The following is a 26,114-nucleotide window of genomic DNA, read 5'->3' as shown; positions in this document are numbered from 1 at the left end:
GGCCAACAACATGACTTCATAAAGATCTGTCGTCATTACTACATCTGACTCCTTCTTGGGCCTATTTCTCCACTTGACCTTTATCATTTCTCAAACAAAGAGTTTCACATTTCCTAGCAACATGACAGCACTTGCAGGAGAATAGAGGACTCGCATAGAAACAACCTGCTTTCTGATTATTTGATCCCTGAGAAGCAAACGATGAGTTTACTTAGCCAGGTGGCCCACCCAACCCAAGTTTATTTGGCACTCACACATCACCCTAATCAACCCTGAAATAAATATGGACATGGGGACAGGCAAACAAGTGCCTGTCCCCATCAAGCTGTAATTAAATGAACACTTAGACACCTGCTTTTGCCTTTCTCGAAGGTGAAGGCATACCAATTTCATCACAATCACGTGGCCAAAACATCAACAGTAATTTTCAACAAAGTCCACCTTTTTTTGGCTTTCACTTTAGGGCTGAGACATCTGTCTCCTCAGATGAAAAATGACGTGGTCTGGGCAGTGTAAAACAATTATTTGAGAAATTGAATTTCACAATGGGAAAAACACCAAGGGTTAATTTTCCTTATAGGATATTGCTGGGAAGTTTTCTTTCATCCAGTCAATTTTGGCTTAATGAAGGCCAGAAAAACCTAGGAAGAATATAAAATGGCTGGCCCTTTAACCAAACGACGCCTATAAGGTGGAGGGTTCCCTCGCCAGAGACCATCTGTAGGCTGTTGCCTGTACACACAGCCAGTACAGGGCAGGAGAAGGCAAGGCACCCCCCAGCCGGGAGGCGCGGGGAGGTGGGGCTTCAGGGCAGCCCAGACATGTGGAGCTAGTGGGCTGGGCTGGGGGTGGGGGGAAGGCGCTGAGGGCCACAAGGGTTGAGAACAGCTCTGCAGCCCCGTGGCCTGAGTTCACATCCTTGTTCTGCCACTTACTAGATGGGTGGCTGTGGTCTAGGTGCCCACCCTGAGCCACAAGAGCTGCCTACATTGTAGGGCCACTTGTTACAAGGACTAATGATAGATACCAAAATTCCTGGCCCATAATGGGTGCGCATTACACTTATGGAAATACTATTATATACCCAAGGCATTGCTAATCCAAGGTTGAGAATGGCACGGCTACAATGAAAAGCCAATACATACATTAATGCTTGATCCCCAAATAGCTGACAAGAAGGACTCTATCTCCTTTCTCCCTGCCTCCTTTTTTGAATGGCAGACAGGCACAGGCTCTTCTGCACTTCAGGCAGTTAGCTTGGTGGGGACTCAGCATTGCCAGAGATATGAAGAGACCAAAGGACTAGAGAAATATGAAGCAGGGCTACATGTTCAGTTGCACGGTTTGTGCACTGAACCAGGGCATTACAATTAAGGGGCACTATTTACCTTGTAGACAACATGGAATTATGTCTTTATTTTGATAATTTTCCAACAGAGAGAAGTATCTTTGTTTCAATAAAAATATTTATATAATGACAATTATCTGACAGCTGGAGATAAACTATCTTGAAGAAGGAATGACTTTCTCAAATCTACACAAAGGTGCCATATAAGCTAGTGATAGAGCAATCAGGACTCTGCTGGGGGACCCCTGGCTTGCAGAGATATTCCTTCTGAGTCTGGAAATGTGCCCTCTCCTAACTCAGCAGACCAAATTCCATCTAATTCTTGGAGCAAAATTATTCTGAAATCAGATTCAACCAAAGGCGTATTAATTCAGTGTCCTACACTGTCACCTTCGTAAACTCAACATGATAACTATGATCCCACTTACAGCAATCACTGGGTCAGGAAGGACCAAACTGACACACAGGTCCCTTTGATTTTGGAACCTTTTCAACCTTCTTTCTCCTTCCCGTGCCACTCTCAGCGCCCTTCCCTCCTGGATCGCAGTCTCTGCACCCCCCCCCCCCCCACACACACACCTCATGCCATCCCTAAACACAGCTTCCTGTTTAAAGCTTCAGGCCTGGTGAGAAAGTGATAAGCTAAATGCACATTCTGGAGCTGGTGTGATACACAATGTATTACCTCTCCCACTGGGAATTAATATTTAAAGGACCGTGACCTCAAAAGGACAAGGCTTAACTCAACAGAAGACACCAGGGTGGTATTATCCCAATTAGAAGGGGGAACAAAGAGGAAAAGATGGGGTGGTGGGGGTGGGGCTGGGGGACAGTTACCCAGAATTCTCAACTGATGCCCCATCTGAGACTTCATCTTCATGGAGCAGTGCACGTCCCTCTCTATCACACCGAATTACTACAGAATCGTGGCAAAATGTCTTTGACTATACAGTGCTTTATTTATAAGGCTGATCACCAAATCTAAGCCGTGAACTATATAGCCTCACTTGTAAAGTGAAAGTAATGCTAGACTGTTATCAAAAAACAGTCGTTTATATTTGAGTAAATCATTGGTCAAAATTCAGTCCCTTAGGCAAATATGTGTGTTTGGTTATTAACAACACAACCTACGTTCATCATCATCATCATCACCATCCAGACTTTTCGTTTGCTGACCAAATTTCCATACTCCAAAAGAAAAAAGAACATGAAAAAAAACCCTTTTTTTTAGGCTACTTGGGGAAGGTTTTGCACCGGATCTCAGTGATGCAAAAATGTTCCCAGATGGGTGTCTCTCCTGGTTTCATGCTTCTGGATTCAGACCCGAACATAATATATTCCTGAGCCGCTTAGAGTCTATTTTTAATGAGCCAGGAAAATAAATAAATCAAATGGGAGATTCGGCTTCCTCGCTCTTCACACACCAAGGCTGGCCACCACTTCTGAAGGCACGCGTCTGCACCGACTACTCGGAGAGAATCGATTCCTCACCCACTGCTTCTAATTGGCTTGTATGTATCTTACTTTCTGAAATGTCAGCAGCGCATAAGGAATTCATTCATTAACTCTTAACTCCTTATGAGAATATCTATCAGGGGCTAAAGAGCATTTGAGGAAGACGTGAGATACGAAGATGCAAACTAGAAAGTTACCTGATGGTATTTGCACGATTTTTCTATAAATCGAAAACACACTAAAATAAAAAGTGTATCTGAAAGCGAGCTACTGCCCCCCCCCAGAGCGGACTCCACCGCTCACCGCTGGGGACGTGCCTGTGACGGGCACTTCCTTCACTTTCCGCCTACCTGTCTGCCTCACCTGGCCTTAGACTGAGCGTTTATTTTAGAATAAAATCATGGTGGGGGCGCCTGGGTGGCGCAGTCGGTTAAGCGTCCGACTTCAGCCAGGTCATGATCTCGCGGTCTGTGAGTTCGAGCCCCGCGTCGGGCTCTGGGCTGATGGCTCAGAGCCTGGAGCCTGTTTCCGACTCTGTGTCTCCCTCTCTCTCTGCCCCTCCCCCGTTCATGCTCTGTCTCTCTCTGTCCCAAAAATAAATAAACGTTGAAAAAAAAAAAAAATTTAAAATCATGGTGGCGGTCAGAAACACTAGAAAATAAAAATAAAAGCAAGCTATCTAACCAAAGCAAAGGATCCAGAGAGTGTCTGTGAGCCAGGCACAGGGCTCAATGTTCCAGGTACCTTCCCTCCTTGGAACGCTGCCAGGAAACTGCCAGAAGCTACTGTTGTCCCATTTTTAGAGGAGAAAACGGAGGACCAGACAGCTGCACTTTTGAGGAAAACGGGGAGAGCCTCTCCATAAAGCAAAACCACTAAGGCTGTCAGCACTGGAACACTTCTTAACAAAGCAACGGGTACTGAATAATGGCCCTGCTAATTAGCAGGACAGCACATAAACTTATTTTTAGGAAACGCCCATTTGCCACTTCCAGGAGATACTTTTATGGACAAGACCCCTAAAGATCTATAACTGAACCTGTTTTCTCATGTGTAATGGGACTTATAGCAGTAACTGCTCCCGAGGCCTGTGAGGCTTAAGTAAGATGACGCACAACAGCCCTTAGCAGGCGGCCGGCCCTTACGGGCAGGCCACACTGGGGGATGTCCTCACGCTGCACGCTGCCCTGTGCTGTTTGGGCAGGGCACCTGTCCGGGCACGTGTTGGTGGTGGTCTGATGGGAGCCCAGGACGGGGATGATCTGCATGCCTGTAATGGGCATGCTGCCCTGCTTGGCCGCCTTTCATTCTCTGGTGGTTGACAGTGTGTATGTTATGGTGTCACATTAGCTAATGAGATCATGCTTGCTAAACTAAGCTAAGCTAATGAGCTCTGCTTAGCTAATCAGCTCCAAAGAAATGAGCTTTCTTTTTTGGTGAACAGGCAGCCCCCAAAGTTAATTCCTACACCGGCCGTTTGAAATCGGGAATGCATTTCCCCACCGAAAAGTGACAAACGAAGGGAGAGTTCTCAGGCCGGCCTCCTGTCCTTTTTATTCCTTAAGGAAGGGGATAGTAGTGCAGGTATTGTGGGTTCTGGGAGCTGTGGGTCCATGGCACGGGGAAGAAAGAAATTCACTCTCCCAGGTGCAGGGGTTGGGTGAAGGTCAAAAGTGGAAGAAAAAAAATTAGCGTCAGTGACTATTTCCTTGTAACCCAACTAAATGACCACAAGTTTCACCAAGTGTATTCCTCTGGTTCCTCACCTAGAAGCTTAAGTACTTTCATTACAGCTTGTGACAAATCAAAATGGCATGTGCTGCGAGGGACAAACGAAAGAAATTATGTTAAAACCCCTTTCCCATTCACAAGTGCTCCTTGGGAATTCTATTTGTGTCTCCCTGTATATACTAAGACCTAAGGCCAAATCTACGAACTCTGGCGAAAACTGGCATGACTTCTTTTTTAAAAATTTTTTATGTTTATTTATTTCTGAGACAGAGAGAGACAGAGCATGCGTGGGGGGAGGGACAGAGAGAGGGGGAGACACGGAATCAGAGGCAGGCTCCAGGCTCCGAGCTGTCAGCACAGAGCCGGACGCGGGGTTCGAACTCACAAACCGTGAGATCATGACCTGAGCCGAAGTCGGTCGCTCAACCGACTGAGCCACCCAGGTGCCCCGGCATGACTTTTTATTGTACGATGCAGCAAGACCATCCAGAAAGTAATAGTATTATATGCACCGCCAGCCAGAGAGTATTAACACCTTCAAATGACAGAGGAAATAGCAATCTACTCATTACTTTCTTCCAGGAAGAAATAAAAGCTTAAAACAAGAAATGATCAGAAGAATTTCACATTGAAGACAAGTTGTGTTGACAGCTATGAGGATGAGAACATCACATTCCCTTTTGCTACCTGTGCTACCCTCCTTAGAAAAGACATAGGGGCACCTGGGTGGCTCAGTCGGTTAAGCATCTGACTTTGGCTCAGGTCATGATCTCATGAGTTGTGAGTTCGAGTTCCACATGAGGCTCATTGCTGTCATCACAGAGTCCATCTCAGATCCTCTGTCCCATTCTACTTTCTGCCCCTCCTATCCCTCAAAAATAAATAAAACATTTTTTTTTAATTTCAAAAGAGAAAAGCTAAACTTTTCTAAAATTATCAATTATACAGTTTGTCATAAAATCAAGGGCTAGACTTACCTATCTTGATTCTACTCAAGACTCCCAAAAGGGGCACCTGGGTGGCTCAGGTGGTTAAGCATCTGACTCTAGATTTCGGCTCAGGTCATGACATCACAGTTCATGAGTTTGAGCCCTGCATCAGGCTCTCTACTGTCAGAGCCTGCTTTAGATCCTCTGTCTCCCCATCTCTACCCCTCCCCTGCTTTCACTCTCTCTCTGTCTCTCTCAAAATAAGTAAGCTTAAAAAAAAAAAAAAAAAAAAAAAAAGGAAAAAGGAAGATGCACCGGGTAAGCCCCAGACAGGCCATCAAAAGCTGCCCATTCTCAGGGCACCTGGGTGGCTCAGTCAGTTGAGCGTCTGACTTCGGCTCAGGTCATGATCTCGCAATCTGTTAGTTCGAGCCCTGCATCGGGCTCTGTGCTGACAGCTCAGAGCCTGGAGCCTGCTTCAAATTCTGTGTCTCCCCCTCTCTCTGCCCCTCCCCGACTCATACTCTGTCTCTGTCTCTCAAAAATGAATAAATGTTTAAAAAAAAAAAAAGCGGTACATTCTCACCATCCATTTGCCGGTGTGCCTCTGTGTGACCGAAAGTCACCGAGCTTCCTGAGCCTGTTTCTTCACCTGTAAAATGGCGGAAATTTTACCCATTCTACCACTAGATGATCAAATGTAAGAGAAAAGGAATCCTGTGTAGAGCTAGCAACGTTCTAGAATACTGTCCTAGATTGACAAGAGTCAACACTAATCATGGAAAAAAAATCATTATTTTAAAAACCACCTATGTTTACATGTTTTCACGCTTCTAAAAAAAGTTCTTAGAAGTCCATTATTCGAAACACCAGTGTTTCTATATGTCTTTGACCTCTATGTCTACACCTTGGGTTCCTGATCATGGTTATTTCATTGCCCCTTGTAGAAAGGCTTTAGCATGTGACGGAGAGCTAATGGAGCTAATGCGAACCCTGCATGTATGGGAACCTATCAGTAGATGTGCCTGGCTGGAAAAGCAGGTTTGGGTTGGCCCCTCCACTCAAGGGTATCATTTTAATGCAGTTCCAGAATCACTGATTCAGTACCCACTGTGTGCCACATACGGGTCCCAAATGCACAGGAGCCAAAGCACAGCAGGACAGGCCAGGGCTCAGTGAGCCCCAGCCGGCGGATGAGAAAGGCATGCACAGCAAACGAAGGCACACGGTGAGCGCCAGAGACACGGGACAATGAGTGTCATTAGCACATAGCTGTGTCCACAACTGGGGTGTCGAGAAGGCTGCACGACACACGTATGCTTGAGTAAGACGAGGAAAGATGGGTTGTTGCACATCTCGTAGGTGTGCGTCTGGAAGTGAGGGAAGGAGTTCAGGCAGAAGACACACAGGGGTGAAGACGGGGGGTGTGGGGTCCTGGCACCCGAGGGCAGCAGTGGTGTCTTGGCTGTCATGGGATGGCACAGTGTTCCTCCGTTTGTAGGGTGGGGGGGGGGGGTGTCACTAAATCAATGCAGTGGGCCAGAAGGATTTCTTAAGTGAAATATTCTAGGATGAAACAATACAGTGACTAGAATAGAGCTCACTGCACATGAAGTGTCGCTTTGTGAATCTATTTTAGTGAGTGCGTGTGCAAGTGTGTGTGTGGATGTGCGTGTATGCCTGTGTCGCGGGTCTCCATGAGGAACTGCTGGGTGTAAGTCATGCTCTAGTTTTAAAAAGTCACTGTTCAGAGTGTGGGCTATGTAGGGGCTATGCAGTCATTGTCCCCAGTGCCGCCCTCCAGGAAGCACAGTGGTGACAGCATGAGTGGAGACAACAGCGGCATTGGCATTCTCTTGCTGGGGTAGGTAGGACACAGACAAGGGCTCCAGTGTGGCTGGCACTCTGGCTCTATCCCTACAACTCTCTAGGGTGAGACCTTGGCGAATTATCCCCAGGGCAGACCACACAATGGTTTAGGACATCAGTACAGCAAGGGCGTGAAAACGGAGGAAAGTATAGCTTCAGCGAGCTTATTCATAATTTTGCAATTGGAAGAAGGTGAGTTTTGTGTTTTACAACTTATTTTTGTATACAAGTTACATGTGGTGGTGGAGAAGGGGTTTGGCCATGGAGACTTCTTCATGTTCATGGCTTTTGAAAGGGTTTAATCCAGACCTGGTGGTAATGACACAACTGACTCTGAGCAAACCTCCCCTTGGGACAGATGTCATCATTCCTGTCCCTTTGCAAAGCAGTCTGACCAGTGTTTGCTGGGGGCCCAACCCAGGCCTGCATCAACAGTAGGGACGGTGTATGTGTGGCATCAGGATCAGGGCCATCCTGGCCAGCCTGGTCCCTGGGAGGGGTCCACAGAGAATGGGGAAGATCAGGCATAGCCTCAAAAAAAGCTGTGATGTGCAAAGAAATGTGCATGGGGGAGAGTCAATGTCTGGGTTAGCTCCAGCCCGGCAGAAAAGCCCAGCTCCCGTACTAGAAAGAGCACGGAAGGCAGAGTTTCTGGCTCCAGACCTTTCTTCACAACACCGTGAACCTTCCGGGGGCTCTGTTTTCTTCATATGAATGACAATAAGAAAAACTGCTTTTGTGCCTTTGAAACAAGAATCTTAAAAGGGGTGGGGTGCCTGGGTGGCTCAGTCGTTGAGTGTCCGACTTCAGCTCAGGTCATTATCTTACAGTTTGTGGGTTTGAGCCCCGGGTTGGGCTCTGTGCTGTCAGCATGGAGCCTGGAGCCTGGAGCCTGCTTCGGATTCTGTGTCTCCCTCTCTCTTAGTCCCTCCCCCACTTGTGCTCTCTCTCTCTCAAAAAAATAAATAAACATTAAAAAAAAAAAAAAAGAGGGGCACCTGGGTGGTGCAGTCGGTTAAGCGTCCGACTTCGGCCAGGTCACGATCTCGCGGTACGTGAGTTCGAGCCCCGCGTCGGGCTCTGGGCTGATGGCTCAGAGCCTGGAGCCTGTTTCCGATTCTGTGTCTCCCTCTCTCTCTGCCCCTCCCCCATTCATGCTGTCTCTGTCTGTCCCAAAAATAAATAAAAAACGTTGAAAAAAAAATTAAAAAAAAAAAAAGAATGAGATCTAAGCCTGTCTGAAGAAAAGGCATATACATACAATTACTCATGATGAATGTTGCAAGTGCCTTTATTTCTTATCTCATGGCACGGTGCTTATTCAGAGACTCGGAAAATGCCAACCGTGGCCCTGACAGGAGACCACAGCCCCTCCATGGGATATACAAAGAATCCCCAATACATGACACCTTGTGTTTGACGTGCAGGAGATGCTCAATTGGTACTTCTTGAGTAAAGGGAACAGAAATACTAGCAAAAGCAAAAGAGGGGTAAATATTTCATGGAGAAAGATATGGGAAGAGTGTTGAGAAAAAAATAGATGGGCTGAAGGATGCGATGGAACCCTCGTTCACAAGGATGATGTCTCCTATCGGTCTAAGCGTGGGAATCAGGAGAGCATGGTCTGATCAAATGGTCTGGAAACAAACATTTTAGTTGCCCTCCAAAATACAGCATACGTTCGTAGATGTCTTCGTTAGTATTTTTTTTAATTTTCTTTTTTTTTAATGTCTATTTATTTTTGAGAGACAGAGGGAGCCATAGAATCGGAAGCAGGCTCCAGCCTCTGAGTCATCAGCACAGAGTCCAACATGGGGCTCGAACCCACGGACCACAAGACCGTGACCTGGGCCACAGTCGGATGCTTAACCAACTGAGTCACCAGACGCCCCAATGTCTTAAGTATTTTGATCAATGTATTAGACAAGACACTTCAAGTAAAATCACTTTTCTGGGGGCACCTCGGTGTTTCAGTCAGTTAAGTGACTCTTCCTTTTGGCTCAGGTCATGATCTCACCGGGGCTAAGACTGAGCCCCGTGTCTGGTTCTGCATTGACAGTGCAGAGCCTGCTTGAAATTCTCTCTCTCTCTGTGTCTCTGTCTCTCTCTCTCTCCCTCTCTCTCTCTCTCAAAATAAGTAAATAAACATAAAAAACAATAATTTTCTTTGGAGGCTGAATGAACCTGACTGTGGATATTCTGGAAACAAGTAAACTGTCTGCCACACCTGCCCTGCACGTGTATTGTGCACACAGTCAGAGCTCTCCTCTCTCCCCACCCCCCACCCCTGTCCCTGTGCTGGTCAGTGTAGCCACCGAGAGCAGCCTTACTGGTAGAGAATCATTATGACTAATGAAAAAAAATGTAAAATAAATAAGAATGACAATATTCGTTCCAAAATACAAGGAGAAATAGCTCAGTCTGATACAACCAACTGCGTTCCTATAAGACATCTCCACAGTTTTCCTGATTCAGAAGAAAGAATACTTCTTTAAGCTTTTTTCTAGAGCATCGCTAATTACTGCCATATTCTGTCCTTGGTGAAGACAGAGGCAGAAAACAATGGCAATTATAAAGTCTTTTCCGGGAGACAAAGGTCCATCTCATACTCAGAAGGGAATTTCATTAACGGTCAGGTTCAGCCTGATTCCCAGCCTTGCCTTCCCCTTCTCCCCACAAATGCAGGCTGGCTCAGCAGGTCCTAAGATGCAGATCCAGAGGGGACAGAGCACCAACATCACCGTCAGGGACTCTCCCCTGCCAGGAGGCTGCTGTGCTACCTTCACACGGTGTCCAGTCCCAGGAGCACATCCCTGCCCCAAACTCCTCAGGTTCCCCACACTTGAGGCTCTATTTTGTGACCCTCCAGGACTAGAGACTTGCCTGACACTTTTAGGTCCCTGGGGCTGCCCTGATCCCATCTGTGGCCTGCCAGATGGGATCCCTCTCTCCCTCTGCTGTTGGATTGTCCCCCTCCCCACCCCCCGCCCAATCCGGGTCATCCCACCAGGTAGCTGACCCACCTGCAACATTCAACTGTCACTAACTGTAGTGGATGCTGCCATCTGCCATAGAGATTACCCCTCCCACCCCACCCTACTGTTTATTCTTTTTAGGACAGAAGCATTTGTTCTCCCAGCTACTGGACTGCTGGCATCTGTCAGCTTCCAGCCAAGTCCCTGTCAGGAAACCACCTGTAGCTGGAGAAAGACGTCCAGCCCAAGGTCTTGCCCCTTCCAGGGAACCCATGTCCAACTTGTAATCTACAGAACTGTCATATAATTAATGTGTGTGATTTTAAACCACTAACTACGCAGTAATCTGTTATGGCAGCAACAGAAAACTTATGCAGAGGAAAGAGAGAATGAGGAGAAAGGAAACCAATTCCATTTATTTCTACACTTTAACTCTCCCTGTTGTGCGTGATCAGGGCTTGCAATCAGGAAAGCTTGAGATCTTTTTTGAAAACACCAACCAGGGTCAAGTCTGGGTGATGGGACCAAACCCATCCAACATCCTAAAATCAAAAAGTTCGTACCCTCTTTAGAGTGGAGAGGAATATTAATCTCATGTTCTAGAGAACAGATCCATCATTTCTTATATCGTTATAACCATCCATAGCCAAGAGGCAAGAGAGTTCTGTAATGAATGAATGGGACACTTTGTTGCCATTTCAACTTTTAAATAAAAAATAGAACTTTAATAATTGTCTAGCTCAGTAAAGGAATATAACTTAAAAAAATAATACCTCTTACCTTTATTTTTTTATTTGAGCCAAAGAGACAATCCTGTATACAATGTTATTCAATGTTAATCCTGACTAAATAGTAATTTAATGACAAAGAATAGAGTTCTCTAACTTTCAGTATCTATTTATCTTTAAAAGACAAGACCATACCTTTTGAAATATCTGCACAAAATATGCATATAGCTAAAGAAATAGAAACAGAAACACAAAGTCAGTATGTCTCCTAAATAGAGTATAAACACCATTTAAATGTGTGTGTTGGGACCATTCCAGAATTTAATTTGCATGGGCTGCTATCTTAAAGATGAAGCAGGAAAATTTATACCAAGCTAGTAAGTGTGAGATCTGAGTAAAGAATTTTTCTCTCTGGTCAGAAAGACAAATAAACTATATATAGCTACAGAATTTAACTTGACTTTGGCTTATATGTTCAAAAATGTACTTATCTGTCATCAAGAATGTGTGTATGGGAAATTGACGGCATTAAAAGGCCTCAAAATAGTACCATTCAAGATGATAAACTGCATTGATTATATAACTTTGAGGCCCACTCGAAAGATCGGGTCACTGGGAGTCACTGGTTGTCTAGCTGCCCATCTCTGGGGCAGCATGGCTCTGCAGACATAAGGCGACCACAGGCTGTTACTGGAAAGGACTCAGTGGGTCAAAAGCATGGAGGGTAGGTAAGCCAGGTCCCCAGTCTCAATAACCCAGGGAAGAATGAGCAGCCTAGTACACAACAATTTGGAGAGGAGTCCCTACCAGGGTCACGTTTCCAAATGAACCCTCTCCAAAGTCAACAGATGGATGGCTCTACACAGAGATCTCCAAGAATACAGAGATTGTCATCTGTCACTCTTAATAAATTGTAAGAAAAACAGATCTTAAAAACCAGACTTCAACAGTTTTGTGTACATTTACTTTTTCACAAAATGGGTGTGAGAGTCTATCACTATAAACATAACAAACACAACACAGAAGAAAATTTGAGAAAGGAGGCCGGGGCTGTGGTCCAGGCATGGGCTGATGAGGACCTACATCACTGAGCTCAAACCACTTTTCCAACAACAAAAAAAACCACTTCTACCGAGGGTTAGACCCGGAATTTGGCACAATTGTGAATGCATTACTGAGTAGCAACTCCTTTCTCTCCTATTCGAGGACACGTCCGAATGGAAGTGGCGAGAAAAGCTAACCCTGATGCTACCATAAATTTTTAAAACTTCTCAAGCTACAGGGGTGCCTGGGTGGCTTAGTCGGTTAAGCGTCCAACTTTGGCCCCGGTCATAATCTTCTGGTTCATGGGTTCGAACTCTGCTTGGGATTCTCTCTCTCTCAAAATAAATAAATAAACTTAAAAAAAAAAAAAAAGACCTCTCAAGTTATAGCACTATAACTTTAGTGTTGTGAGTCCCGCAGTAATTGCCGCATACTCCAAAATAGTCTCAACACTTCATTTGAGATTTTCTGGTAGTTAAGCTTTCCAGTCTAATAAACCTCTCCAAAAGGTAATGGCTTAAAACAATAACACTTCTGTCCACAAATCTGCAATGTGGAGAGAACATGGCAGGAATAATTCATGCCTACTCCATGCGGCTTCCGCTGGGGTGGCTCAAAGACTCGGGGAAGTAGGGGAGTGGAATCATGTGAAGGCTCACTCGCTCACATGTCTGCACCAGGAAGACTCGAACAGCTGGGGGCTGGAAGAGCTGGGAGATCCATGGGCACCTCCCTGTGTGGTCCGGACTCTCTACACGGCCTCTGTACTGTATGGAATCTCTGTACGATGGAGCTAGACTTCTCACATGGTAGCTTGCAGCTCTGAAGGTACATGTCCTGAGACAGATGGAACTCAGGCACCAGATGAAAGCTCCATCACATTTGTGACCTCGCCTCAGAAATCACACGGCTAAACTTCCGCCATGTTCTATTCTTTAGAACCTCAGTTCTAAAAAGACTAAGGTAGACCCACATATTCAAAAGGAGAGGAACTGGGGCGCCTGGGTGGCTCATCAGCTAAGCATCTGACTTAGGCTCAGGTCATGATCTCACGGTTTGTGACTTCAAGCACCGCGTCGGGCTCTGTGCTGACAGCTCGGAGCCTGGAGCCTGCTTCAGATTCTGTGTCTCCCTCTCTCTCTGCCCCTCTCCTGCTCATGCGCGTGCTCTCTCTCTCTCTCTCTCTCTCAACAATAAATAAACATTGAAAAAAAAGGAGAAGAATTATAGTCCATCCTTTTTTTTACAGAAAGAGGATTAAAGATTTTATGAATATGTTTGAAAACCGCCACATCACGTATGGAAACAGAGAGGAAGAATACAGCCCAAGAGACATGCAAGGAAAGGATCAGAAGAGGGTGATGGCTGAAGTCCAAGAGAAAGGGGGAAACAGGAGCACACCTGAGGCACAGTGCTGGGGACTAGGGAGGTGTTGTCTTCACTGAGAGGTGTGGATCCAGGAACAACACATGCAGCGCTCAATGCCTGGCCTTCTGGGCATCAGAGGACAACTGAGTGAGAGATCTCCACAGGCAAGAGTAATTCAAGACTAGAAGGCAAGCACCCTAGGCAAGGGAGAAAGAGAAGAAGAGATGGAAGTCACAATGGAAGAAGCAAGAGTGATCACCACGATAATTCAAATTTGCTCAAGAAAGTAAGAAAGGCGGGAGGGGAATGAGCAAAGTGAATCCAGGGCAGGAAAGACACAATAGATACAATACAGGAGGGGAAAAAAAGATCAGCAGAAGACAAACATCCTAGAAGCCAAAGGAAGAAAAGTTTCAAGTAAAGAGAAAGTAGTCACAATCTCCTACACCATTAAGAGAAAAGGAAAAAACAAAAGCCAAAAAGAAGGATACCAGATTTTTTCAAGGAAGTAGTCAGGAACACACACTTTGGGGACCCATTTTATTTTTACTATCTGTACAAGAGTGGCAATAATTTCTCACCTCAGCAAGTAAAACTAATGCCTCTAATAGACTTCCATGTTTTGTGTTAAAATAAGCTGTTTCTGTATTCATGAGAGGCACCTGACAAGATACCAGCCTTAGGGAGCTTAAATCCTTTCCCAAGTGAGTTAGGCAGAATTCCTCCACGGAAGGACTACCTCAAGGCAAACCACATCCAGCCCCAGAGGCCATTGGCTACACGCTTCTCTATCGGCCACCTTGCCCAGGCTGGTCGCACTCTGATGGCTCCCAACAGCGAGGCCAGGTTCCCCTGGACTTTGAGGTCAGCAGTTTTAAAACCCAGTTTGAAGATGTATGGAAATTACTATATTCCTATTTTTAAAAATGGTATGTTCTGTCCAAATGTGCTTAAAGCGTTCTAAAATAAAAAAGGTCTCATTACAGTTGAAAGAAGCTCTACCTCAAAAATCCCTAGAGGGAGACAGAGAAGCCTGTTCCGACGGCATTCTAGTTTCCAGCTGTGAAGGGCCAAGGAGGTAGAGGCAAAAATAGACCTCAATTAAGGGTAGCACAGCATCTACAGACTGGAGGAACGCAGTCCCGGGAAAAGAACACACGCACGCATATGCACGCACGAACACACACACACAGCTGTCACCTTTCTCTTCATTCTGGGACTGCTCATGGCAGAGGAAGAGATTTTCTTGCTCATGTAGAGAGCTAGGCAGACGGAAGAGTCTACATGAGCTGAGAGCTGCCTGGTTCAATCATAAATCCCTTCTATCAGGACTTTCAACCAGAGCCAGCTACATGACAAGAGGTCAGTAACAGAACCTTAATTACAAGTGTTCTGAGGGTTTATATTTAAGCTGGACGTGAGATCGGCCAAGAGACTCCATACTCAAAGTATTAGAAGTGGGGGATAAAAAGTTAAGATTTCTTTTTAAATCAATGAAAAACTAGCATCAAATTAAACTGGCAGATGAAGATTTGTGATAAAGTATCTCACTTATCACAAGGATACAGATTTCTATAAACCTTGCTCTTAATTGTACATAACTTCAATGATCAGTTGATAGTTATGATTTATCCTTTGATAACTATTTTACCATCATATAAAAGCATCATAGATTGAATCTCATGCTAAATTCTGCCACCAGGCCTAAGCACTTGGGCCCAGATGTCACTGGCATTGCCAGGACACATTTAAGAAGAAACCAAAACCTATGAAGAGGCAGCACTGCATACTGTATCCTTTAAAATGATAGTAAATGCCAAGAATCAGCAAGAAGTCCAAAAAAGAAAGACCAGAAATAGTATGAGGAATAAATTGAGTGTATTTACACAAACCAAATATTATAGCAACAAAAACTAATTACATATATATGCAACCACATGCATAAATCTAAGAAACACAATATTAACAAAAAAAAATCACAAGTTGAAAGTTGTAAAAGCAATCACTCCCACTCTGACAATGAGAGTGGGGCCACATTAGCTACAAAAGCAGTTTTTTAAAATATATCAGGGAGCTGAGGGTGCACAGAAGCTTAAATGTGTTGAGCCCTTCCCAAGAGAAGAAAGGCCAACAGCTGCTTCCACTCCTAGCAAAGTGGCAGGAAAAACAGGAATCCACCATAGCCAGGAGTAAGGAGAAAGCAGGTAAATTTTTAAGCAAGTTTAATGGCCAGTGGATGGCTGTATGGATATGAATTCCAGGGAGCCTGAACCACAGAGTAAGTCTGCACCACCAGCCAACTCCTTCCCATACATCTTCACCAAACACACAACAAGAGTACACCAAAGGCTGGGGGCAGGACAGGAGAGTTCAGAGGCAACTGCCCTGGGGGCTACAGGACCTTCCCAAGAGTAGCAGGGGTCAGAGCATAAAAACTGAAAAAATCTCCCTTATGCACTTCAGGCCCTCACCATAGGCACTGCAGCAGCCCTCCAAAAGCTGAGGCTGGATAGCTGGACTGAGAGAGATGTGCTGTGGTGACGAAGGCTGGGACAGTACTAAAAGCAAACTCGCCAGTACTCCAAAATGCTGGCATACTGGCTAAAAAACAGAAATCTTCCACAGTTGGGTAAGCTGCTGCTGGGTTGTAAAGCATAAAGAAAACTAAGAGTTTAGTCAGGGGTCAGATCTCAATTCCTGCTAAAGGGAAAGTCTCTGTCCTCAAAATATTTGAACTCAGTGACAAAATGGATCTAATGAAAGCTTCAATAAAGATCACACGCATTTCAATAACACGTTAGATTGACTCAGCCTACACACTAGTACCCTGATAAAAAGGCATGCCCTTTTATATTACTGCATCCTCTATGATTCTTTTACACACAATATCTGGCATGCATCAAAAATTATGAGGCCCACAAAGAAGGGAGAAAATATAACCCACAGCCAAGAGAAGAAACAGCCAAAAGAAGCAGACACAGAGATGATACAGCTGTTGGAATCATTAGGCACAATAACTACCAAAAAATATGTTAAAGGATCCAGTGGAAAACATGGACACGAATAGGTGGAGAGTTTCAGGAAAAGAATGGAAATTAGTTTTTAAGGTATATAAAAACTATTTTTTTAATGTAGAAATGCTAAAAATAAAAAAATAAGACATTAAAGATGGTTTAACATTAACAAGACACAGCAGAGGAAAGGATTCAAACTGAAAAACAAAAATTAAAAAAGAAAAGAGTATAAAAAAACATGGGATAAGAGACAAGAGAAATACTTGAAGAAACAATGGATGGAAAAAAAATCTCTAAAACTGATGAAAGATATCAACCCACAGATCCAAGAAGTCTTAGCAAAGCCTGACCCTAAACAGAAAGAAAACTACACTTGGGCATGTCATAGTTCAGCTGCTGAAAAAAAAGAAAAAACAAAATACAAAATCAGATGGGAAAAAACTCAGCCATTACATACCACAGGGGAATATGCTAAAAATAAAGGCTAACTTCACATCAGAAACAAAAGAGGCCAGAAGACAATGGGCCAATGTCTTCAAAGTTCTGATTTAAAAAACTGTCAAACTTGGGGTGCCTGGTTGGCTCAGTTGGTTGGGTGTCTAATTTCGGCTCAGGTCATGATCTCACAGTTCGAGCCCTGCATCAGGCTCTGTGCTGACAGCTCAGAGCTTGGAGCCTGCTTTGGATTCTGTGTTTCCCTCTCTCTCTGCCCCTCCCCCACTCACATTCTGTGACTCTCCCTCTCAAAGCTAAATAAACACTAAAAAAAAAAAATTTTTTTAACTGTCAAACTAGAATTCTATATCCAGTGAAAATATCTTCTCTCCCTTAAAAATGAAGGCAAAAGAAACATTTTCAGAAAAAGCAAAACCTAAGAACTTGTCACCAGCAGACCTACATCAAGAAATACTAAAAGAGGGGCGCCTGGGTGGCGCAGTCGGTTAAGCGTCCGACTTCAGCCAGGTCACGATCTTGCGGTCCGTGAGTTCGAGCCCTGCGTCGGGCTCTGGGCTGATGGCTCGGAGCCTGGAGCCTGTTTCCGATTCTGTGTCTCCCTCTCTCTCTGCCCCTCCCCCGTTCATGCTCTGTCTCTCTCTGTCCCAAAAATAAATAAACGTTGAAAAAAAAAATTATAAGAAATACTAAAAGAAATACTTTAGGCCAAAGAGAAATAATAAAGATGGAAAAAATAAACAGTACTAGAAATGGTAAATATGTAAAGATAAATATAAAACTCCACTTAAAATTATCTCCATTTTATATATGTATAAATGTATATGTTATTTTAGATTTTATAAGTGTATATATGTTTTACTTTAAAGTATCTTTGTTTCACGTATGTATGTATGTATGTATGTTTATGTTTCTTTTACATACTATTGACAGCTTTAAAGTAGTAACATTACTGGCTTTATAGCACACACAGATATATACCATATGACAATAAGATTTATAAAGTGTAAGAGAAGTAAGTAGAATTATAATGTATTAGGCTTCTTACATTAGTTGTGAAGTACAGTATTACTACTTGGAGGTAGACTCTAATAGGGTAAAGATGCATAGCTGAGCTCTTAAACTACTAAAAAAATACAAAGAAATACAACCTAAATTTGTTACAGGAAATAAAATGGAATACTAAAAATATGCAGTTTACTTATATGAAGGCTAGAAGGGAGAAAAAAGAAACAAGACATATTATATAGGCACAAACAAATACCAAGATCATAAAGTTAAACACGACAATATTGGGACAAATAGCAAAATTTGAATATGGACTGTTGCAGCCACATTAAATTGACTGAAATTGATACCATTATAGTTGACTCTTAAACAAAATGGGGGTTAGGGGTGCCAACCCCACTTCACCCCATACAGTTGAAAATGGGTGTATAACTTTCAACTCCCTCAAAACTTAACTACTAATTGCCTACTATTGCCTGACAGGTAACCAGTCAACTAACACATATTTTGTATGTTATATGCATTATATACTGTATTCTTACAATAAAGTAAGCTAGAGAAAAGAAAATGTTATTAAGAAAACCATAAGGAAGAGCAAATATATTTACAGGACTATACTGTGAAAAAAATTCATATATAAGTAGACCGCACAGCTCAAACCTGTGTTGTTTAAGGGTCAATTGTACCGTGTTAAGTTAAGAAAAGGTCTTTTGCTCAAGAATTAAATGCTGAGAGGGGCGCCTGGGTGGCTCAGTCAGTTAAGCATCCGACTTCAGCTCAGGTCACGATCTCACAGTCCGTGAGTTCGAGCCCCGCGTCGGACTCTGTGCTGATAGCTCAGAGCCTGGAGCCTGCTTTGGCTCCTGTGTCTCCTTCTCTCTCTGCCCCTCCTCTGCTCATGCTCTGTCTCTTTCTGTCTCAAAAATAAATAAATAAAGACATTTTAAAAAAAGAATTAAATGCTGAGAGATGCCTGAATGATTCAATGAGTTGAACGGCTGACTCTTGATTTCAGCTCAGGTCATGATCCCAGGGTCATGGTACTGAGCCCCATGTCTGGCTCTACACTGAGTGTAGAGATTCTCTCCCTCTCTGTCTCTGTCTCCCCCTCTCTCCCTCTCTGACGCACATACACACAAAAGAATTAAATACTGAACAATTTGGGTATCAAAGGGTATGATGTCTGCAACTTACTGTTTAATTGTCCGGGGAGAAGGAGGGGAAAGGGCAGAGATGGAAGGGTTTTTTTACATGTACAAAAGATCTCTTTACTTTTTTATAGACATAGGAATTTTTTATTTCTATTTTTTATATAGAAAAATGAGCCAAACTAAATAATCTATTATTTGCGAATGTATACATTTAAAAACCTTGAGGAAAAAGAGGCAAGGCATTAATAATGACTAAGCTCAAGTGGTGATGACCTCAGGGAGGCGAGCAGGGAGATGGAACAGAGCTAAAACCCAAAGGGTATGAACAGATTCAAAAGCCCTGGTATCGATGTGGTTCTTGAGTTGAGTGGTGGTATTTTATTTAAACACTTGCACATATGTTACATATGATCTTCTGCATGGATATAATATTATCTAAAGGAGAGAACTGAGCAGATAGAAGATCATCCAGTTTGTAAAAAACCAGTTTGATTTGGGACCAACATTTATATTTAGTAAAGCACTAAACAAAAGCATTAAGATGGACCCCAACACTTACCTGAACTAACTTTTTATCAGACCCAAATTCCCAGATGTAACTAAATAGAAATACCTATTGGCCACCACTGCCTTCCCTTTCCCACCAACCTCAGCTACAAAAAAAATGAATGCACTTCCTTGAAACACTTAATTTAAATTCTTTTGCTGAGACATAGTGACTCTGCCGTGAATAAATTATGTGCAACATTGCACTGCAAGAGAAAAATCTCCAGGTTATGTAGATATGGCCCATTAAGTAATTGACCATCATTACCTTATTACGGGAACCTACAGGCGTCCTTTCTGCATAACTGGGTATCACTTCCCACTAGCTGAGAGTCAACAGTCTCCTTAAGAGTTTTATTAAATTCAAGTATCAAAAGTCAAGAACATTTACAATAAAATGTAAAATTATTCTAGGTACTAGTGGTAATTGGGTAACAGTGATATATATATATGTGTGTGTGTGTGTGTATATATGTATGTGTATATATACATATGTGTGTGTGTGTGTGTGTGCTTTATTTGCTCAAAGCATTTACTTAAAAAATAAAGAAAAACTACAGAGAGGTCTTAGTTGGCCAAGGGAACATCTCAACTCTGTCACTAGTTTTCTAAATAGCTAAGAAACCTTTTATTTCCTCTGCTTCAATTAATGTATTTGAAAAGGGCTGAGACCCAATTCTAAATTCAGAAGAATTACATCTAATAATCAAAGTTTCTAAGGCAACTGTGCTCTGTAAGGCATGAGAAATTTTAGTGTTTACAACTTTACAAGATGAAAAACTGAAGCGTGGGGGAGTTATTTTTCAGAGTGTTTCAGTATTACCATTATTCCATCAACAACAAATATTTACTGAGAGCCTCCTATGTACCAGGTACTATTTTAGGTACCGGAGATAAAACGCAACAATGAACAAGCTAACGCATTCCCTATCCTCATGGAATTTACATGCGTTGACCTTGCACACCAATGAATGGATCAGTGCCCTCACGCCAAGAGGTCATTAATAAGGTTTTGATGCCACCTGAAATTCCTGTGGATCCCAAACTCTCGTGGATCTTGTGGGCTATAAAGTATCCTTGACAACACCTACTTGGTTAATAGGGAATGGTCAGGGTAGCACCTGATGGTCATCTCCTACTGTCTACTCTTAAGCCCATGGTGTTCTACGAGGCATGGCATGGCCAGCATCCGGCCAGAAGATAGGACACGTTCTGTCTGTTTTCTGAGATGGAGGAAAACTTGATGCAGTTCTCAATAGGGCAGTTGAGAAAATAGAGGGTCCTTATATGTTGTAATGGCAGTATCTTCTACTAAATAATGAAGGATTTCCAATCCATAAGGGAGAAATGAAAGGAGATAGCACTTTTGTTTATGGGGGACAGTCCTATGTTCCATCTTCAAAGCAAACATCACCCCAGTTCTATCGTTCCTCAATTATTTCAGAGGGGATTAGCCAGAGAAAGAAGGAGGAGGAGGGCAAAGAAACAAAGGAAGGAGGGGAGGAGAAAAGGAAGGAAAGAGGGAAATCAGAAGGGAGAAGACGACTGGCAGCTCTCAAAAAACAACTCATCAGTGGACTTCCAGTGATGACAAATTTAAGACTGCTTCCACATTCCCAAGTGTTTCAGCCCCAGAGACATCTCCAGACTGTCTGTGACCACAGCACAGAACTGGGAGACTGTCAAGTCCAAGAGCTGAGCAGGCCTCCCCTCACCTCATCTGGCTGCCTGGTTCATCTGCTTCTTTCTGTCCCTGTGATCAGTGACTAGCAGATGTCAATCGTTCAGGACCAAAGACATTTTCAAAACTTCAACTGGAAACAAAAGCAGCCTGTATGGATGTGTGTGCCAGAGAAGAAGAGACAAAGAAATGGATAAGGTTCACTGATCTTTGCAAATTGCAATTCTGGGGATGGGGGTATGAGAATGAGGATGTTGCTGTGAGTCTTCGACGAACCAGCCCCTCAATAACCGCAAGGAGCAGTGACAAGTCTGGACAGCGCTGCAACCAGCCTCCCCCCTCCCCTCTTGAATACAACTACAAAATGCTGTCACTCTCTAACAGTGCCTACGCTGAACACAGGATGCTCCAAAATGCAGAGCCTGACCCTACTTGAAAATGAGTAGAGTTGCATCAGGTGGCTTCTAGTAGCTTTCTTTACTGTCTTCACGGTTCTAAGATGGTAGCTCTAAAAACGGAAATGAAATCCAGTCCCTGCTTCTCGGAGGCTTCCTCTGTGCTCCTGCTCTGGTCTGGACCAGGGCAGTCCCCAGACATCTCTGCAAGACTCCCACTCTGAAGAGGCAAGAGTGAAGCCACTCCCCTGAGTCATACAAAGGTCTTGATTTATTGCAAACTACACGGGTCTGCATTTTTTTCAGCCCAATATGCTATCACTAGGATCCTTGCTTATTAACCCATCTACTCCCTCCTTCAAAGGCTCTCAGAAAAGGGAGTCCTTGGGAAGCTACTTCTAAGGTCTGCTCTGATAACAGGTACCATTCACTGAGTACTTACTATGTATGAGACACTGTATTAAGTATACTTTTTTACTTAATCTTCACAACACTTTAAGGTAGAGAGTATTAATCCCATTTAACAGATTGGGAAACTGATGCTTAGAAAAGCCCAATTATTTTCTCAGGGTCATACTCCTGGTTAGAATCTTGGAATCTGTCTTCCGAAGTCCAAGTCTTCAAGCACTATTCTATACTCGGAGAAAGAGCAGAACAGTGGGTCAGAAAAGGTTTGCAGTCAGAAACTCTTGCCTCCAGTTAGTGTATGACCCAGGGTGGTTATTTCACCTCTCAATGCCTCCGTCACTTCCCCTTCAATGTGGGAATAATCATTTCTACCCTGCCTTTTTCCCAGTGTCAGAGGCAGTATCGACACCTGTTGCTATGTTCCCATAAGTCCCTTTCTCTCAGAAGAACTTCCTTGTCATCTGTTCAAGGTTGGGAATGAGAAGCAGGGTAGGGAACAGTTGCAGGAAAAAGAGGTCTGAAGCTAGGTCACGTGTCTTCAAATTTGTCCTTACCCTTTGTAACTGTATGGGGAGACATGGACTCTAATGTTTGAACACGAATTCTACTCATATTAAAGTTATCTAGACATGAAATTAAGCCAAATAGGCAAACACGTAGTATATAGTCAATAAATAGCTAAAGGAAGGGCAGAAGGAAGGCAGGCAGTGGGCAGACGAGACTGGCATTCTCTTTTGATCTCTTTTAGGCTGTTGGCATTTCATACCCTGTGCATGGAACTAATTGCTTCTCCGAGTTCATCAAATTAATTTGGCCAAAGTTATTTAATTTCACTTTGTCATTAGCAATGATAAAGAACTTAAAAGCAACACAGTGACAAATATTCTTAGCCAAACCATAATATTCTATGGTTTGAACAGCCCTATGATTTTCCCAACTGAGGCATCATCCTAGGATTGGCCTATTTTCTTGAAATTTCAAATTGCCTAATTGAAGTAACACTCATGAAGACCAAAACACACAGAGCTTATCTAAAAATGAAGCTACCACTAGGAGCTAATAAAATCCCAGCACACATGTTTATTCCTATAGCCTCTGGTTAACACAATGCTGACAGCAGAGAAACATCCCTGACAACCTACTAGTGAGGACTTTGGGGAGCTCTTGGAAGAAACACACGCAGGGCTCAAGAAGCGATGGTTTGCTTAAAAGCAATGTTTGAACGAAGAAAATAAAAGACAGCAAGTATAACTAGAGGGGATCTCTAACCATTCAGTGTGGCTTTGGGTGTAGACAGAAAATGAAACATTCATCATCCTGCATGAAACACACCTGTGGCTGAGTTCACAAAATTAACCCATTTTCCCCACCCTTAAAACTGCTAAAAAAAAAAAAAAAATGCCAATAGTTCAAAACTTTCACCTTAGGAACATCGTGAATACTCCAGAAGACCACCTGAAATGACAGCCACCATTAGAAGGATGGCATTTGTGTTCAACCACATGGCATCATCATTTCAGTGCCTGAATCTATTATGACTCAGACCCAGGTCTGTCAGGACCAGCGGCTCTCTGGAAAGGGACAAGGGGAACAACAGAGGAGAAACAGAGCATTTCTCCCGCCATTCCCAAAGCCTTTCACACCTTCCCCTTCCCACCCCAAGTCCCCCAACAGGCTCCACCCTCCTTGAGAAACTGCCCAAAAGTTAAACTTCTAGGAGAGAAATGGAGGGGCTGTGTGTGAGGACTGGGGGACGTGAGTGGCTTACCTGGGAGATCTCTGTCCTCACCTGTTCTAACTCAATCCTGCTATAACTGTTCACCACGGCACAATGTTGAGGCACAAAACGTTCCCCCTCAGAGTCAGAGGGCTTTACATGAAAAGCATCACACTGTCAAGAGATCATTCATTTCTGATTGACATAGCATTTGGAACACCAAACACTGGGCACAAAACCAGAGCCTATGAATACTCATCAGAGACAAAAAGCAAATAAACACAAAGGTTTAATTAACCCTATGCAACAGAAAAAGATGGAGACTGAATGGGTACCATGTCCCGTAATAAGCAGGATACTGGAAGCACAAAGAACTCCCAATAACTGTATTGCTTTTTTTTTAATTGGGGATGGGGGTGTAGCTATAACTTTTATTGAGCAAAGGATACCATTAAGAATTACATAAGAAGCTGCATTGCAAATGTTGGACCCAGTAAGGGCAATTGAAATTGATTCTGGAATGTGGTTAAACTACTTTATCTAATCTATTAATAAATAAGAAAATCTTTCATTAGTTGGCAGGAGGACAGTTGCCACTGGCCAACTTGATTTTCCTGAAAACGGGGAAGACTTGCATGCACTTTTTTTTCAGATAAAAGCCCTAAAGTCCCAAAGTACTGTTTCTGGAATCAGAAGTTACCATGCAGTGTCATACTTCTCCTGAACAGGCTGGAAGTCTCCTTTCACCTGTTCCCCAACGTCAGGAAGGGAGAATAAAGGGTTCGCTTGCAACATGTTCTTAATGGAAAAACTTTTTTTGAAGCAAAGAGTTTGGAAACCTCATGGTAAATCAGAAATTGTTGATCCAGGGTGACCATCTAAGGAGAATGAAAAAATGAAATTACCCTTCCAGGCCTTCGCTCTGAAACCTGAAAAAAGCCAAGATTCTGAATAGTGAAGACACCTGGAAGATTTAGTAAATGAGCTGAACAAGATGCCCTATAGCTCGCGAGCAGGAAAGGAAGTCAATTCTATTTATCGCTGCCTGAGAAATCAGCCTCATCCTCCCCTCCCACAGAAAGCTACAGCTGGGCTGGCTCGCCGGTCTCCAAACTCAGTAGAGACAGAACCAAGAATCAGTCACCTGCGAGGTGCCACCCGACCCGCGCCAGCGGCAAGGCCGGCACACCTTCCAAGTGTCCCCTCTCCCCTCTCCACTCCCAGAGCCCGCCCCAGGGCTGCACTGTCTCCGGGGATCAAAGGGCCACAGACCTTTCAGAAAAAAGAGGGAGAAGCGGGTTTGCATTATATAACAACGTACAGCAAATAAGGCTTCTGGAAAACGAAAGTAGCGAGGGGAGGGGCAGGGGTCGGGGAGAGGCGAGGGGGAGCCGGGCGTCGCGGAGCTTTCGCCGCCACTTACTCGAAGGCGAAGAAGAGTCCGCTAGTGACCAGGATGAGGATGAGAGTCAGGTAGAAGACGCCCGTCTGCCGGGCCATCATGATCCTGCCGTTGCAGAAGAACTTGTTTCTTCCCGGGAAAACCTCCCATTTCCTCCGCGCCGCGATTTTCTTCTTCTTGTGGGGCGACTCCATGGGGGAGGAGCTGTGGGTGCTGATCTGACTGTACTCGCAGTCTTTCATGGGCCCGCCGCCGCCGGGAGGCATCCACGAGGGCAGCCGGCTGGGGGCGCACGCCCCCAGAAGCCCCCCGGCCGCGCGGGCGCCGCCGAGCCACGACCGCCGCCGGCCGCCCGGCCGCCCCCCGAGCCGCGGCGCCGCGGCCGCTACGCCGGCTCCCGGCTCGGCGACAACTTTGCCGAGGACACCCAGGTTAACCCTTGCGGGAGCCCAGCTGTCATAGCCGGGTCCCCCTCCGGGAGGGACGGTGCTGGCCCGCAGCCCGCGGCGGCGGTCCTCAGTCGCTTCCAGCCCGCGTGCCGGGGCTCCGGGGCCCCGCGGGGCGCGGGGGGCCGCCCGGCCGGCCCCCGGCTCGCCGCGCGCCCGCCCCCTCGCACAGCCGCTCGCTCGGCCCCGCCGCCGCCGCCGCCGCCGCCGCCGGCCCGCCGGCCGCGCCTCGGCTCCGGCCCGCCGACCCCCGAGCGCTGCGCCCCGAGGGGACTCGAGGCGGCGGCCCCGGCTTCCTCGGGAGCCACTTCGGCGCCTCGGCCAGGTTTATTCTAATCCTTCCTCCCGGCGGCGGATCCTCCCCAGGAGAGAGCGGTGGAAACTGGGAGGCAGCTCGCGGCCCCGGCAACCCCTCCCAGGGGTGGGGAAACCGAGCACGTTATTCT

At 44.7% G+C, this 26,114-nt stretch overlaps 1 protein-coding gene across 1 annotated transcript in view; it reads right to left on the bottom strand.

Annotated features, from left to right (window-relative positions):
* Positions 1-25,802, bottom strand: part of ZDHHC14 (zinc finger DHHC-type palmitoyltransferase 14) — a 293,821-nt gene extending 268,019 nt beyond the window's left edge. The window contains 1 exon segment of the mRNA XM_043593110.1: positions 25,244-25,802. Within this exon segment, the coding sequence (XP_043449045.1) occupies positions 25,244-25,488 (245 nt within the window). The 5' untranslated portion in view covers positions 25,489-25,802.
* Positions 25,803-26,114: the final 312 nt, after the last annotated feature.

The sequence above is a fragment of the Prionailurus bengalensis genome, chromosome B2, assembly GCF_016509475.1.
Source record: "Prionailurus bengalensis isolate Pbe53 chromosome B2, Fcat_Pben_1.1_paternal_pri, whole genome shotgun sequence".
In the NCBI taxonomy this organism is placed as follows: Eukaryota; Metazoa; Chordata; class Mammalia; order Carnivora; family Felidae; genus Prionailurus; species Prionailurus bengalensis.
Note: the sequence above shows the minus strand (reverse complement) of the source record. Positions and strands in the feature narration are given on the sequence as shown.